We start from the raw sequence: 15,291 nt of genomic DNA, 5'->3' as shown, positions 1-15,291 counted from the left end.
GCTTAACCCAGAGTTGTTAGGGCATCTCTGCATCTGGAGAAGCTACCTCACCAACTTCACCCCCCTAATCAGGATCTTCCCTGCAGGGTCTAAGCCAGCTTTTGGAGACTCTCCTGGAAGAATCTGTCTCCCTAAGAAACTACTGGTTCCTCTGGTTCTTCTGCACCATACCCCCAATCCTCAATAGTTATGGTAAACTTATAATTCATTGTCCAACCTGAGGAAACTGATAATATGTGAGAATAATAGGCATTAACCTAAACTGGCCAGACAAATTGGGATGTATGGCCACCCAACTGATAGCATGAGAGCCATGTGTGAAACTGACACCTTGACTCAAGAGCAGTGCCCAGAGGGGAGTTTCTAGTCCCTAAATTATCTCTATGTAAAATAATCTTGGACTTTGAAGCAGACCTAGGTTCAAATCCTAGCTTAACCACTTCCTGAATCTCTCTAAGCTTAATTCCCTCGTCTAAAGAATATAAACAATGATAGCAATCTCATCAGAAATTCAGGATGATTTTACAATAGGACATTTAAAAACAGACTATTTATTTCTACTTAAGTTTCGGCTGAGGCCCCAGGACAATGTGGGCCAACTATTCCCACCTTCTACAATCAAATATTAGAAGGACTTTAGCAGGACATGCACAGGAAGGGAGTGAAAATCATTTCTGCAACCTATAGCTTAAGGCCCACCTCAAAGGTCTAAGAGTTGAGACAGGGAATGGCTGGTGTCAGCATGGCAGTGGGGCTCAGCTCTCCCCTCGGGGGAAGGGTGGACATGCTTCCCCCTCAGAGGAGATGATCACTAACAGACTTGGAGAGGTGTCTCCGGAGACTGGGGTCACCGTGGCTGGTGTCCAACACTCTTGTGAATAATGTAAGGGTGGTGACTGAGGCAGCAGGATAGGAGTGTGTGTCTGGGGGGCAAGGATGTGGACCCCCAGGAAGGGAGATCCAGCCTGGATCATTAAAAGTCCTGAAGAAGATTGCCGGGAGATGACTTCAGCATGGAGGGTAACCTCCAGATGCCCAGGGGCTGGAGCATGAAAACTGAAAGGCTAGAGGGAGGTGAAGAGAATCCAATGACCGCACCTGTGAGGTTACTCTCATGTTCCCAGCAGGGCCTCTCAGAGCCCCCATTAAAGAGCCAGCCTTGGACCTCTGCCAGGCCAGAAGAATCACATCTGATTATACCTCTTCTCCCTCCACCTGCCACCACCTGAGGTCGGAAGCCTCAGCCATGAATTAATTATTCATTAATACATTTGACAATAACAATAAGAAACACATCAATATAAATAACATTTTTTGACATATAACTTTATTTTCCAAAACAAATAAACAAAAAAACAAGTTGGAAGAGTAGTTTTCTTTTCCATTGTTGTGAATCTCTTTGGTATCTGGCCCAAAACAGCTGACTCCCCATACCTGCTTCCCTCTTCAATCTGTTTTCATACACATGTATGTAGCCTGTTGAAAACTACATTGAACCCTCATGAGTGAAATAAAAATGCAAATGAAAAAGGCAAATCAAGTTTAATTTTATGATGAAAATCGTGATCTCATAAAAACTCTCTGTGAGGGTCTTGAAGATCCCCAGGGGTCCCCAGACCCTATTTTGAGAACCACAGTCACAGAGTTTTCCTGTGGCCTCTAATGTCCAAATTTTGAAAGTGTACAGAAGAAAGATGCAGTTGGGGAGTACCACGGTTCACTTTCCAAAATTGCTTACATCTAGAAATTCCAGAAAAGAGGTACTCTAAAATAGAATGTTTTAGGGCAAAATGGGAAGCCATCAGCATAGAGTGGACTAGCCTCTCAACCCAAGATTTCCAGAACATATTGGGATATGTGAGGTTCCCCCAAGAGGGTGTCTGCTGAGAATGCTCACTCTGTCCTCAGTCCTCCCTCTTCCCATGGGTTCTACTATTTGAGAGCCTTTTAGTAATGTCACCACAAAGGAAGAGAACCCCCAACCTTTTGGCTAATTCAGCAGGTGGAACAACTTTTAAACTGGGTTTCTAGTCAGTGTCAGAGTCAACATCTAGCAGGGACCAATCAGGAAAATAAAAGCATTCCAGCAGAGGGGATTTAATACAGGAGATTGGCTACACTGGCTCCAAGCAACTGATTACATAGGTATTAGAACCAATAGGGAATTTCTGAAGAGATTAATCATTGCTGATTCCAGGGCTAGGGAACAAAAAGGAAGATGAGGTTTTAGCACAGGCTAGAGCAAGGGGTGTGGCAGATGCTTGAACCTCGGCAGAGCCTGTACTGAGTGCCAAGGGCACACGGGACCAGCCACTACTGGGACCACTGTAGGGTGTGGTGATGAGCCGCAAATAGCAAAGGAGGGAGGAGGCTGGAGGCTGCTGACCTCAGCTGGAAACCAGAAAATAGTTCCTCTCCTCCCCCCACATGCTCCTGTCCCACCTGCGCCTCCCCTTGGCTGGGGGACACAGACGAGCCTGGGAAGTGTAGTTTGCAGAATCCAAGCCCCTTCTGCAGAGCAGAGACTGGAGGAGGGGGCTTGGAGCCAGAGGCAGTCGGTGGCATGGGACTCCTGGTTGGCTGTCTGCATGGCCTTGGCCCATGAGCACCTCATCCTTTTATGTCCTTTTACCCTGAGACCTGTCTCACCCCGAAAGGCCCCCAAAGGCTGCTGTTGACCAAATGCCAAATCCTTCCCTTCCCAACTGCCTTGAGGAAGCCTTCCCAAAATAACCAGCAGAGGGCGAACAATCAGGAATCATCTTTCAAAATGAGGCCTCTGGACCTTTTCTCTGCCAGGTCTGGGTGACAAGGTTCTGAATTTAGATTCTGTAGCACTGACTGTGAAACTAGTGAGAACCCACTGGCTCCTGACCACACCTTGCCATCCCTCCACAAACTCTGGTTCCTCGAGGAAGGAACCTTAGCAAACACCGGGCTGTGTGGCCTCACCTGGGGTCTGATGGTGGGAATAGGTGCGGTCCACCAAGACCCTCCAGGACGCCGCAAGGTGTTTGGTGCTCTGCCCTCACTGCACCAAGTAATACGTCATATCATCTGGAAAGAGCAGGGAGTGCTGTAGAAAAACAATTACTCATTGTTTCATAATAGGCCATTCTGCCCTTTATGAGGCTACGCAATATTTCTTGGCCTTTGTCTCCCTATAAAGCAGAAAACACTCCTGCAAATACATCACCCCAGTCAGACTGTGCCTCTGGAAAAGGAATCCACAGTCCTGGGTGTCTTTCCTGCCGCAGCCTCTTCTTCTCTCCCCTTCTTGCCATCCTCTTGTTAAGCAGTGTGGTACCCCAGAGGCCTGTTTACCGCTAATTAGATTAGGAGTGTGTTCATCTGGAAAGATATTTGTAGTTCAATAAAGAGAGTGTGAAGAATCACCCTACTGGTTCCACAGAAACAAAGGTTCTGAGCCTCATTCCGCTGGGGGCAGAGAGAGGTTTTTGCCCCCTGCCTCCTTAAACAACCCTCGCTCCTCTCCAAGACATCCACGGTAGTCGGATTCAGAATGAGCTTCCCATGCCATGGGAAAGATCTCAGCTTAGAAATTCTGATGGCAAAGAAAAGCAACAAGCAAATTTGAAAACACTTCCATGCATTTTTTTTTTTCTCTCTTTCAAAGGAAAAACAATCACGGCTTGAGATGTTTTGTTGAGAAAGAAAGGGAGGCAGAGAGATCATCAAGGCCAGCAATACATGCTGCCCTCCTGCCTCTTCCCCATCTGTTCGAAAATTATTTCCAAAATATTAAATGCTGCATTTCACTGAACCAGAATTGCATGACGGGTTGGGGCTGGGGGAGAGAGGAGGGGGAAGAGATTCTGAAATACAATTTCCCAAATGTTTATTTTGTTAGTGAAGGCTGTTGCCTGTACTATTATAAAATCTTAGCACGACCCCCGGCAGGCTGTTGTCTGTAGGGTAAGTAGGCGCAGATTGAATTTCGTACTGTGTCAAGGACAAAATGAATCCTTAATCTGGCTGCAGAAAATGCATATTCACCCAGTCTTTGGAGCCCACATATGCTTCATTCTTTTCTTTGAGATGAGTATATAGATCAAGTTTGGCTGCCCTTTATTAGCCCCCAGACAGCACGGGTGGTATCAAAGCTCTCATCCTGACTCTCCCCGGCCTGCCCTGCTTCCCGCTCTCTGGATTTAACAGCGAGCATTAAACATAAAGGCTGATTTTCATGGTGCACATAAAATACAAAAATCCTACCTCGGCTAACTTCATGTCGACTCCAGAAATATTTAAGGGTTAGTGTACTTTACTATTGTTTTTCAAGACGAGGAGAGGCTGTAGTTCAGTAAAATTGGACAAAATTACATTTTCTGCTCCTCAGACGTCTTGCAGGCCGGCAGATTAAGGATGCTAAGCAGTGAGAAGAGAGGCCTCAATCCCAGTTACTTCTCATTTATCCTGTCAGAAAAAGAGAGTTGTGTTATCCTGGTGAGCCCTTTTCTCCAGCAGCCATCAGGCCACAGAGAAAGAATGTTCTTCGATTCCCATTCCCTGTTCGTGGGCATGGGCCAGACGGGCTGTTGCCTTGAGGCCTGATCAATGCAATGCCCTATTCTTCCTGCTCAAGGTGAGCATCTGGATCTCTCACCTGCCAGCAAACTAGGCTGCTCTTGCAGGCTCATTCTTCTGAAGACATTTGTGGTCTTAGCCCTCACTAGCTTCTGCAAGAATTAAAAAGACAAACACGCGCTGTCGTGAAAAACCACAAAAGGAAATTATTTTAAGCTCCATATTCTGAAAGGCATTTATAATTAGCCAGCCCACATGCCTGCTCTCGCTGCACATTAGACAGAGATTTCCTCAGAGAGCGGCAGCCTGCGTCCATAAACACCTGTGCGAGCCAGGGTGCTGCTAAGACTCGATGCAATCTCTTGCCCTCTAGTTAATTATATTCATCACTTTGCCTCACTCTCTCTCAAGTTCCTCAACCATAAAATGGGTCTCAGGGAACTAACTCATCACAGGAAAAACATTTAGAATCTCAAATCAGTTGGGATGTGGAAAGGGGAAAATTCTGGCTTTTAGAGATAATTCGGGATGGTTAGAATTGATTGCTATACCCCATTCATTCATTCTCTCATTCGGCTAGTTCCCTCCATGCCACTCCTTGGGGTAATAAGAACAGAGATTAACCAGTCCACCCTTGCCAAATGCCAGGCTTCAGAATGATTTCCTGGGGATTTTCTACTCCAGGCGGTGGCTGGCAGACTGGTCAGAAGTGCGAGCTAAACCGTAATTCCTAGAGGAAAATCAAGGGGAGAATTCTGAAATACAAGCTCCAAAGATCCCAGACAGAGATGGAAGACAGCAACACTGAGCCGAGAATTTAAAGACTGATTGATAAAGACCCCAAAGGAAAATAGATCAATAAGGAGCAAAGAGGTCAGGTTCTCATGTTGGTGACATAGTTGAGAGCCCTTCTTAAAAGACGAGTTATTAGTCAAGCAGAGTATAGGTTCAGCTGCTATAACAAAGAATCCCAAAATTCAGTGACTTAAGATAGAAATGTGTTTTTCTTTCATATAATAATCCAGAGAGAAGCAGTCCAGAGCTGGCAAGACAGTCAGACCATCCTCAACATGTGGCTTCCACCTCTGGTTCCAAGGTGGCTACCCCTGCTTTTGCCACCTCCCACCTGTAGGAAAGAAAAAGGGCCAAGTGAGGATACACATATCCCCTGGAGGAATTTGACCCAGAGGTGGCACACATTACTGTCTCACACACCTGGTCTCGTGGCCACACCAGGCTACAAGAACGGGGCAGCTATGTGCCCAACACCATGGGAGTTCTACTATTAAAGACAGAGGAAAGAGACGCAGGTGGACAAGTGGGGCCCTAGATGTGAAAAGCAGTCTCTCTAACCTGAAGGAGCTTAAAGTCTACTTGGGCAGATGGACAAGTAGTCTCACACCTATAACGTTAAGTAAATATTACCATGTGTTTACCCAACACCAGGCAGTATCTCATTTAACACTGAAAGGACCCCATTATTATGGGTATTGCATAGATGAAGCAATGAAGACTTAGAGAAGCAAACTAACATACCCAAGATAATGCAGTTAAACAGGGAGCCCAGATAGAAACTGAATCTGTCAGACCCTACAGCAGAAGTCAGCAAACTGTGGCCCTTGAACTTAATGTGGTCCTTCAGCCTTTTTTTTTTTTTTTTGGCAAGAAAGTTTTCATGAAACACAGCTTGCCCATTCATTTACACATTATCAACGGCTGCCCTTCTACTACGAAGGCAGAACTGAGAAGTCGCCGTAGAAACCAAATTGCCTGCAAAGCCTAAAATATTTACTATCTGCCCTTTGCAGAAAAAGTTGGCCTGTTCTGCCCCAGTGCTAGCATGTTAGATGTAATGAGCTGAGCACGTGCAGGGTGTGATGGGAGCCAGGGGAGACCCCCTTACAGAGGGAGGTGGGCCAGTCAAGGAGTCAGGATTTAGCTAACCCTTGACCAGTGAGCAGCAATTGATCAGTGAAGACAGTGGCGTAGGAAAAAGAGCCTGTGACAGGCCTGGAGGTCAGACTGGCGTACAGGTAGCTGCGTGAAATCTACCCAAACAGGATCCATATCTTCAAGAAGCTCCTCCACAAAATTCTGGAAAATACTGCTAATGATGGTAGGGAGAGATTGAGAAGTTTGGAACCCTGGCCAGAGGCCATAGTGGTAACCCCAGGCCATCAAATGGGCCACTTGGAAGGCTAGAAGCAGTGAAGTTTGTGACGGTTTCTTGGTGGAAGGTGAAAGAGGGAAGAGGAAGAAAATTAGATCATTTTTTATAGGTAAGATAGTGGGGAGTGACAGCCCAGTTCTGGCCCAGTCACGAGGAGTCCCTGTGATGGCTCCCTGTGTTCTCACTTCTATACCTTGGTAGTGGACTTTGGGCTCCCAGAGTCTAATGCCGGATGTTAGCTCTCAAAAAAAGGAGAACTACCCCATCCCAGACAAATGGCAGCCTGGCTGCCTCGGCAATGACCAAACCTTTACAAAATCAAATGAAAGGGCACTTTTGTAATATGATAGGCATGCCTCGTTGCCTGTTCCTGGCCCTTAGAAGAGTCATTTTTTTCTGTTTGTGAAAGAATTTGTTTCACTGGCTCCACGAGAGAATTGAATTGTGATTATTTCAACATAACAGTGGGACACTTTAAACTCTTGTTTTCTCAGTTTTATGAATTTGGATACAGTTCTTCAATCACTCTGGAAGCAGTGATGGAAGGAATTGAATTCTGTGGGAGAAATCCAACTGCACGATGCATTTTCATTTGGTACGGGGCAGTTAGATAAATGCATCCCTCGATTCATTCATTGAATAAATGAATCATGGGGTTAGAGCTTAAATAATAAATAAAAGGAGAAAGAAGAAGAGACTAAGAGGAGCTGACACGGTGAAAAAATAGATAAATAAAAAGAACTATATTCAGGGAAAAAGATGAAAGATTGTTGCCTGCCATTCTGTCCTTTTTATATTTACTGGTCACATTTTTCTAGAAATCTTTATTTGACTATTTCTTCACTACCCCCATCAAGTTTTGGACTGGCATGGGGTTAAAGATGAAATGCTATACCTTTTCTCTGAAAATCATTTATTTAGCTCTAACTGAAGTCTAAATGTGCCTCCAATAGGCCTCATCCCGGGAGCTGAGCAGTTATTGTTACCGGTCCTAACAACAGCTAGAGCAGTAGATAACTGGCACGCTGGCTGTTTGGGTTTGTTTGAGGGAGATTTTGTTGGTCTTCCTCATTCAGAATATGATGAATTTGGCCTTGGAATTTGGCCTATGGTATTGCCAATACTTAAACTCTTTCCCCCCTGCCCCTCTTTGCCTGGCTCCCTCTTAGTAACCTCATAGAATTCACATGGGAGAAGGTTTCTTTCAAGATTCCTTCCCTGACCCCCACACGTGGGACAGGTATCCTTTCTAGCACTCCGGACTTCCCTGTCAATACTGCCAACAGCTAACTCTCATGGACACTGGCAATTCTGAGCTTTCTGCATGGATTGTCCTTTCCAATCCTCTCAACCACCTGATGAGATCGGCATTATCATTAGTCCATTGTACAGGCAAAGAAACTGAAATACAGAGGAGTTAAAGCAAGTCATCAAGCTTGGAAGTCTTTATTTTCTAGACTATGAGCTCCCCCAAGGAGGAATCTGTGGTGGCCCCTGGCATGGGCTGGCGTTTGATGTGTTTCTGTCATTCTGTCTGTCTCTTTCTCTCCGTCTCTGTCTCTGACTCTCTGTCCCTCTCTCTCTTTCTCTGTATGTTTAGTGACTTACCAGGGCCACCGGGACCTCAGTAGGAGACTTATTTCACTGCATATGGAATTCTAAAGTTTATGAGTCAGACTTGGAGTTAAATTACATTCTTGAAGCTGTCTATGTCAAAGCTCATGTGAATGATGCTGCCTGACAGAGTTAAGTCTGAGATTGCAGACGCAGAAACCAGATGAAACACACTTTCCCCGCTCTCCCAGAGCTTCATCTGCCAGGCCGCACCGGAAGATAAACCTCCAGATCCGCAGGGTGTGTTGTTCTCTGAGGCTGCCTTTCCCTGGCAGCTGTGAGGACAGAACAGGCCCCGGGAGTACGTGAGTGGGGTGTGTATGCAGGTGTCTGCATAGGGTCACATATCATTGCAGTATGCGTGCCCACGACATTCATTCTGTACTCTTCTTAAGTTATGCGTGGCTTCCATATGAGAGAAACACAGAGGAAAAGATGGTGACCACTCGCGGGTTATCTATAGATTTCTGAACTTTTTACCCAAAGCAGTATCCCAGAGACCATCTGCTCAGTAGACACCCAGGAAGCCTCATTTTCAACAACTAGCAAGCCCAGTTTAGCCAAGTGTGTGATTCCATGAGATTTAGCAGCTTAGGGAAAAGCAAAGACCAGATACAAGTGGGTTCCTGAAAGCCTACTTTGTTAGGACTCCAGCCTGCTCTGAGCCTCTCTCTCTTCCTAGTCCCACCAGAACTGGGTTCAAATCCCAGCCCCCTACTACCAGCTCTGTGACCTTGGCAAGTCACTCAACTCCCTCTGAGTTCTGTTTGCCATAGTTTTCCTGGGTCACACACTGGCCAGTTTCTGCCCCGAAAATACAGACTCCTCTGTGGCCCCGAACCAGTGGCAGGAGGTGCCACCAGAAAAGGGGCTTTTTCAATACCTCCAAGTAGGTCGGGGCGTGCTCATTCAATTTACTGTTATTCTTCTGAGCCCTGGGTACTCACTCCTTTTTTGAGAGGCAGTGTCCAGCATCTGATACATGGTAGTTGCTCAAAAAGTGTTTGCAGAAAGGAGAGAAGAAGGAAGGAAGAAGACTAATCCCTGCCTCACAGAGATGTGTGATGAAGTTAAACAGTGTGTACAAGTTTCCCGTCTCGGTGCCTGGCACGTGAGGAGACTTCATTATTAGTTCCCGCCCCTACTCTGGCCTAAAATGCCAAAGTTATCCGGGAAATATAGCACAGGCAAGGATCACCAATGGATATACATTCACTTATAGAATCTATTCACACATCAAAGCCTAAGGGAATGAGACCAGAGCCAGAAAATCTGTCAGGGTCAAGGAAGGCCCCTAAAGTTTCATGACTTGGTATTCCTATAAGGAAAGGCACTAAGGTAGTGACAGTGTGAAGAGGAGGAGGAGAGGTGGAGGCGATGAGATTGAGATGCAAGCAGAAGGCGGGGAAGTAGTATAGCCGGCCTTTGGGATTGCAAGGCTGAACACAGGAGGATGAGGCCTCATCCCCTCCACCTGCAGGACAGGTGAAGTAGTGGCTGACCGGCCACGCTCCTAGACTCCGGGTCCCAAAGCTAAACGGATTAAGCAGTCTCTTGATCTCCAGGCCTTGAGATTCTTGCTCCATCATCCAAAGACTGACGACCTCAGACCTGTTTTCTTCTTTGAGTAAAACAACAAAACCCGTCTACTTAGAGAGTTTAGTTCCTGGGAAATAAACTTTAAAATACTTAATTTAACTGAAGAGGATATTTTTCGTGTCTTTTTTCCAAAGGAGGTTAGCTGCAGAGTCTTCTAAGTGACTTTATATTATTTGAAAATAAACAACTTAGATCTAACCCATTTAACAGTATTGAAAAAGGGAATACACCGTGCACATTGTCCATAGCATTGCTGGATAGGGAAGGCTCAAATGGAAACAGTGAAATAAAAGCACCAAGAATATTCCCATTATCTTTGGAGGGGAACCAACCAGATGAATATGGGATTGAGGCCATTACTATCTTTCTTTCCTTTAAGATGGTTTTAAGAAACCCAAATATAAGTTGCTTGTTGAAGTTAGGGCTTAAAATACACCCAAATCCAAAGTATTGTGTTTACTGAATATGCGTTAAAAAATGAGAGCCAATGTCCTTTCTCAATGCATGGAAAGACACACACACACACACAGAGAATAATGTTAAAATATTACACGAAAATAGTATATACATGCCAATTATGACATAAAAACATTTTGTATCATTGTAAAATCAGAAGACTATCTGAAGCAATGCAGTAGCTGGCTAAGTGCTCACTGGGTTTCTGATGCTTTTTACAAACTGAGGAAATTTTTCTTGGTAAATATTAAGTCTTTCCACATATGTACATTTAAGGTACATTTAAGACGAGTTTCCTGAGAACATAAATGCTCAAGAGGAATAAGCGAGAGTTGATGAGGGAGATCTTAATTTGCATCTTTCCTGCCTTAAATGCCTGAAATATCTTGGGTATAATGTTGCGTGAATAAGGCTTTTAGTGTGTAATGTGATATGACTTAAACATTCTCCTTTTGCTAGGGTCTATAAAACCTTTGCTATTAAAGGCCATTACTTCTCATTTTTATCTACCAAATTTACTAAGGTAGAACAAGTATGTCGAGGCTTCCATTTGTCTGCTCAAAACCCTTCTATTATCTGGCAATAAACTTCACCTCTCTTAAACCTGGGACAATCCGCTTGGAAAGGGACACTAGGTGATCCATCCAAGCATGATCCTTTACATAGTGTACGGCTTCTGCTTGGCAAACTGCTCTCCTTACTGCCCTTAAATCCTCCCAACATTCCTCTTGAAGTAGATAAAGTAATATGCAACAGCCATCAGAGATACCAAAACTGATACAACGGTAAAGCTCCATCTTTGCCATAACACCGTAAGTGAAGTCTAAAACACTTAACCAGGAAAACAGAGATGTGCATTACTTCAGGGTTAATCAAGTGACCAGGAGAAACCTTTGAAACCTGGTGACCTGGCCTTCCTGGGCCTTCCAGAGCTCCAGCTGTGGGATACAGACCCACCCTGGTCCCCGCTGTGATTCAGCACCAGCTGTTATCTGCTCCAGCTTAACTCCTGGTGGGACCCATTCCAGGACTGGTTGGGGCCTTTTTTGAGAGCAGCAAGAAGTCCCAGCTTCTCCCAGGTATTTGAGATCCATTTCGTCAGATGGATCCAGAGAGACTGAATTGAGAGACCCCACTACCCAAGATGAAGCTGCCCGCCATTTCCTCGCCTGGCATTACCCCTCCTTCGACATCTGCTCTTCCCCCCACTGGGAAGATAAACACCTTATCACCCACCCCTGATAATGGAGATGGATGGAATATGGGAACCACTTCCAATGTGTCATATCCAAATGGTGGAGTTTTACTGTATTGATAGAGCCGGACACAGAAGTCAGAGCTCCTGGATTTCTAGAGTAAAACCTTTTCCTACTTTGCTGACACGCTTCAGAATTGCCATCCCCTCCCTTATTGCTCCAGGCTGGAGAGAACATCAGACATATCTCCCTGTGCTAGCAGGGTTCCTGTCTAACTCCCTGTTAAAGGGAGAGCCGGCCTGTCCAGAATCAGAAGCCTAGTTCCATGCTGGGTTCCCCAAATCCGAGGTTGTCATTATGCAGATGACTGGGAAAAAAAAACTGATTGTGGTATCTGGGAGTGTCATATCATTCTTTTAACTTCCAACATATTCTATAGGCTGCTAGCTTACTTCATAGGGTGCATGAATTCTGTCTACATCTCACAAGCCACCTGCTTATTCATTGTCTCCGCTTAACACATCTTAGGAATTTCAAACATCCTGTTTGTTTTTCTTGTCTTCTCTGGAAGAAATGAGTATTCTCAGATCCTACAGCACACACACATTGTAAGCACAAAGACCTAGGGAAAAAGTAAGATTAAGAAAAAACAGAAAATGTTTGATGTATAGTGACAGGAGAAACAGAAACCAAAGCGAGAGTGTCTGACTAACAATAATGGTGGAGTTTTGAGCAGAAAGTGGTGGGTGCCTCCTGCTAAGGGCGTGACAAAATGCCAGTCACTGGAACTGTATGGTGCTTCAAGACTCATCAGGAGCCTCCTTTGCATGACCTTGTTTCTGCTTCTCTGATGGAAATAAATCATAATTCATACATTATATTATTATATAATTAATACATAATTATTATGGTTATTAATGATAATACATCATTGTTGTTGCTGATTAACATGGTTAATCCCAAGAAGCCATCCTTCCCACTCACCTCTCTTCCACTTCTAGCCTACCCTACACTGAAAATCATACTTGGGATAAGAATAAGGATGGGGCCCTCATCCACCTCCCTCTACATCCACTCCCAGCTCCTGGCAACCACCTTTCTACTTTCTATGAGTTTGACAGCTCTAAATACTTTATATAAATGGAATGATACAGTATTTATATTTTTTGCAAAACTGGATTATTTCACTTAATATAATGCCTTTAAGTTTCACCCACATTGTAGCATGGGTCAGAATCTCCTTCTTCTTAAAAGCTGAATAGTATTCCATTGTATGTAGACACCGCAGTTTGTGTGCTGAAACTCAAATTTAACTGGGCATCCTCTATTTTTATTTGCTAAATTTGGCAACCCTATTCTGAACACATCAGTCAAGATAAGCTTTCACTAGAAATTAGACCAGAGTAGAGGTATGTCCCAGAAGGCATTTATAAAAGGAAAAATAAGGAGACATAGCTAACATCATTTTCCTTCTGTGATTTTGCACAAACCATAGAAATGTGGTTCAAGTGAATCCCGGTTCTGTCCACTCTTCATCAGAAGTTCTTGAACTGGAATCTGTGTAAGAGATGCAGGGGGTCTGTGAACTCCCTGAAATCATAGGCCATGTTGAGTATATGTGGATCTTTGGGGGTAAGGAAGCCCAAATTAGATTCTCAAAGGTGCCCAAGACTCCCAAGGGATCAGGAGACACTATATTTGAGGGCATAGCTTTGAACTCGGAGAAGCCATTTGTGTTGGGGCCTTGAGTATTATTACTCTTTAGATGGTTAATTTCCTGAATGTCTAAGCTAAAATGTGGAGAAAATCTCAGCAAACTTAAGACTGGAATGTTTACCCATCTACTGGAGCATCCCCTTCAAATGAGAGATGAGTTAGATGAGTTATAAGCTGCCATGCATTTCGCATCTTTCATAGAAGCTGAATGGAAGCCAGTTCATGAGTGATGCTGATCTTTGTGAAGTTTCTGATGATAAAGAGGCATAACCTTCATATATGTCAAAGTTCCTTAAAGAGAGAGAGAAAAAGAGAATGAGAGAGACAGAGAACAATGGATAATCTTACCACCTGTAAAAAACAAATGACTGTTTTTATAATTGCCACTTTATTTTTTCTTTAGAAATCCTTCATCAATTTACCAACAGCTCTTACCAATGAGCTCAACTGGCCCCAACTCTCTGGCGCTACTGGGTTTCTGGACTCCATTAGTGGGTATGTATGTTTGAGTACCTTTAAACATTTCAATGTATCTATGTGAGGAAAGAACAAGAGATGGGGCTTGCTCCCAAGATGTTGAAATGGGAATTATTAGGAATTGCTTCTAGAACATGAGTAACATACAAGAAACCCACCACTGACATAGAGTCCATTATGCAGTGGGATGTAATGCAAATTGTATTTTATCAATGCTAGCAAGGAGGAAGTATTCCTGCTGCAGGGGCTCTGGAATTGACCTCTAATGGAAAATACATAAGCACATCACCGAATTTTTCTCATTCAAGGGGCAAGGATGTTTATTGATTATTTACTTTCAGAAATTAATATTTATAAAGGTAATGGCTAAAATTAACAGGCAAGTTGCAAGATCCTAGAATCACCCTGGCTTTAACGCTCTGGATTTGAACGTAGAGAGAATGTACGGCGAATCTGAGTGACACACAAACCCAATTTGCTATGTGTGATGGGTGTTGACTCAGAGCATGAGGACAGCCATTCATAGGGTAGCACCCCGTTTTTTTTTTAAATTTAATAGAGGACATTGTGTATCATGAATAATTTATTTGACTGTTATTAACTTCACTCATTCATCTACAAATACTTATTGAATACTTACTACCTAATCAGGCACAGATGCTATAGATGTTTCAAAGGGAAAAAGACTTGACCTGTTTCTACAACCAATTACAATCAAACAGGGCAGATAAGACCAAATACAAATGATGATAGAAGAGAGATGTGCCGAAAGAAAACTCTCAACACAGAGCTACAGATTCACTATGAAAAAAAAATACATAGAATTAATCAACAGCCACTTCTCTGGGGTGTTAGGCAAGGGGCCCAAACCTTAAAGGATTTATGAGATTAGGGTAATGAAAAAGGTAGAGAAGAGGCTAGGAAGGCAACCAACCTAAAGGAGAGGATATTCATAATTATGTAGGAATCATCTGTAAATGTAGGGAAAGCAGAGATGTATTTTCAAGTGTAGATGTAGGTTTTCAAGTTTAATCATGTGAAAAATTGGGTTAGTATAACAATACTAACAGTATCAGTGATAGGGAGAGTAAGATGTAACCTTCACGAGGAATTCTCTATATACCAATCACTGTCCTGAGTGTTACGTAGAGATTTTTCTCATTTCATCTCTTTGTAAGGGAGGTGGCATTAATTTCTGCATTTCACAGTTGAGGAATCTAAGAGTTAAATAGACAGGTTAAGAAACTTGACCAGGGTCCCACATTAATAAGTGGGGTGATCTGTCATCATGGAACCTGGTGTCACATTGTACCAGAGTGATTTGGTGAGCAGGATCCGCCTTGCTCCCAGCTCCCAACCTGTATGTGCTGTTTTTATTCCACCTGTGGGAACGTGGCTCTCTGGAGTCTTTGTCACTTTGTCTGAGAGCGCCACTATGGACTGGAGAAATGACTAAGAACTAGAGGAGCCCTCCCCTGGGGACATGTGGTGTGCATCACCTCAGAGGTCCATCAG

At 43.9% G+C, this 15,291-nt stretch overlaps 1 protein-coding gene across 1 annotated transcript in view; it reads left to right on the top strand.

Moving 5' to 3' along the window:
• AOAH (acyloxyacyl hydrolase) overlaps window positions 1–15,291 on the top strand; it is a 159,579-nt gene that overhangs the window by 80,173 nt on the left and 64,115 nt on the right. Inside the window, exon 12 of the mRNA XM_055314684.1 lies at window positions 13,703–13,794. Within this exon, the coding sequence (XP_055170659.1) occupies window positions 13,703–13,794 (92 nt within the window). The remainder of the gene's footprint in view (window positions 1–13,702; window positions 13,795–15,291) is intronic.

This window comes from Nyctereutes procyonoides, unplaced genomic scaffold (assembly GCF_905146905.1).
Source record: "Nyctereutes procyonoides isolate TBG_1078 unplaced genomic scaffold, NYPRO_anot_genome, whole genome shotgun sequence".
Classification (NCBI taxonomy): Eukaryota; Metazoa; Chordata; class Mammalia; order Carnivora; family Canidae; genus Nyctereutes; species Nyctereutes procyonoides.
This window is presented reverse-complemented; position numbering and strand designations above follow the sequence as displayed.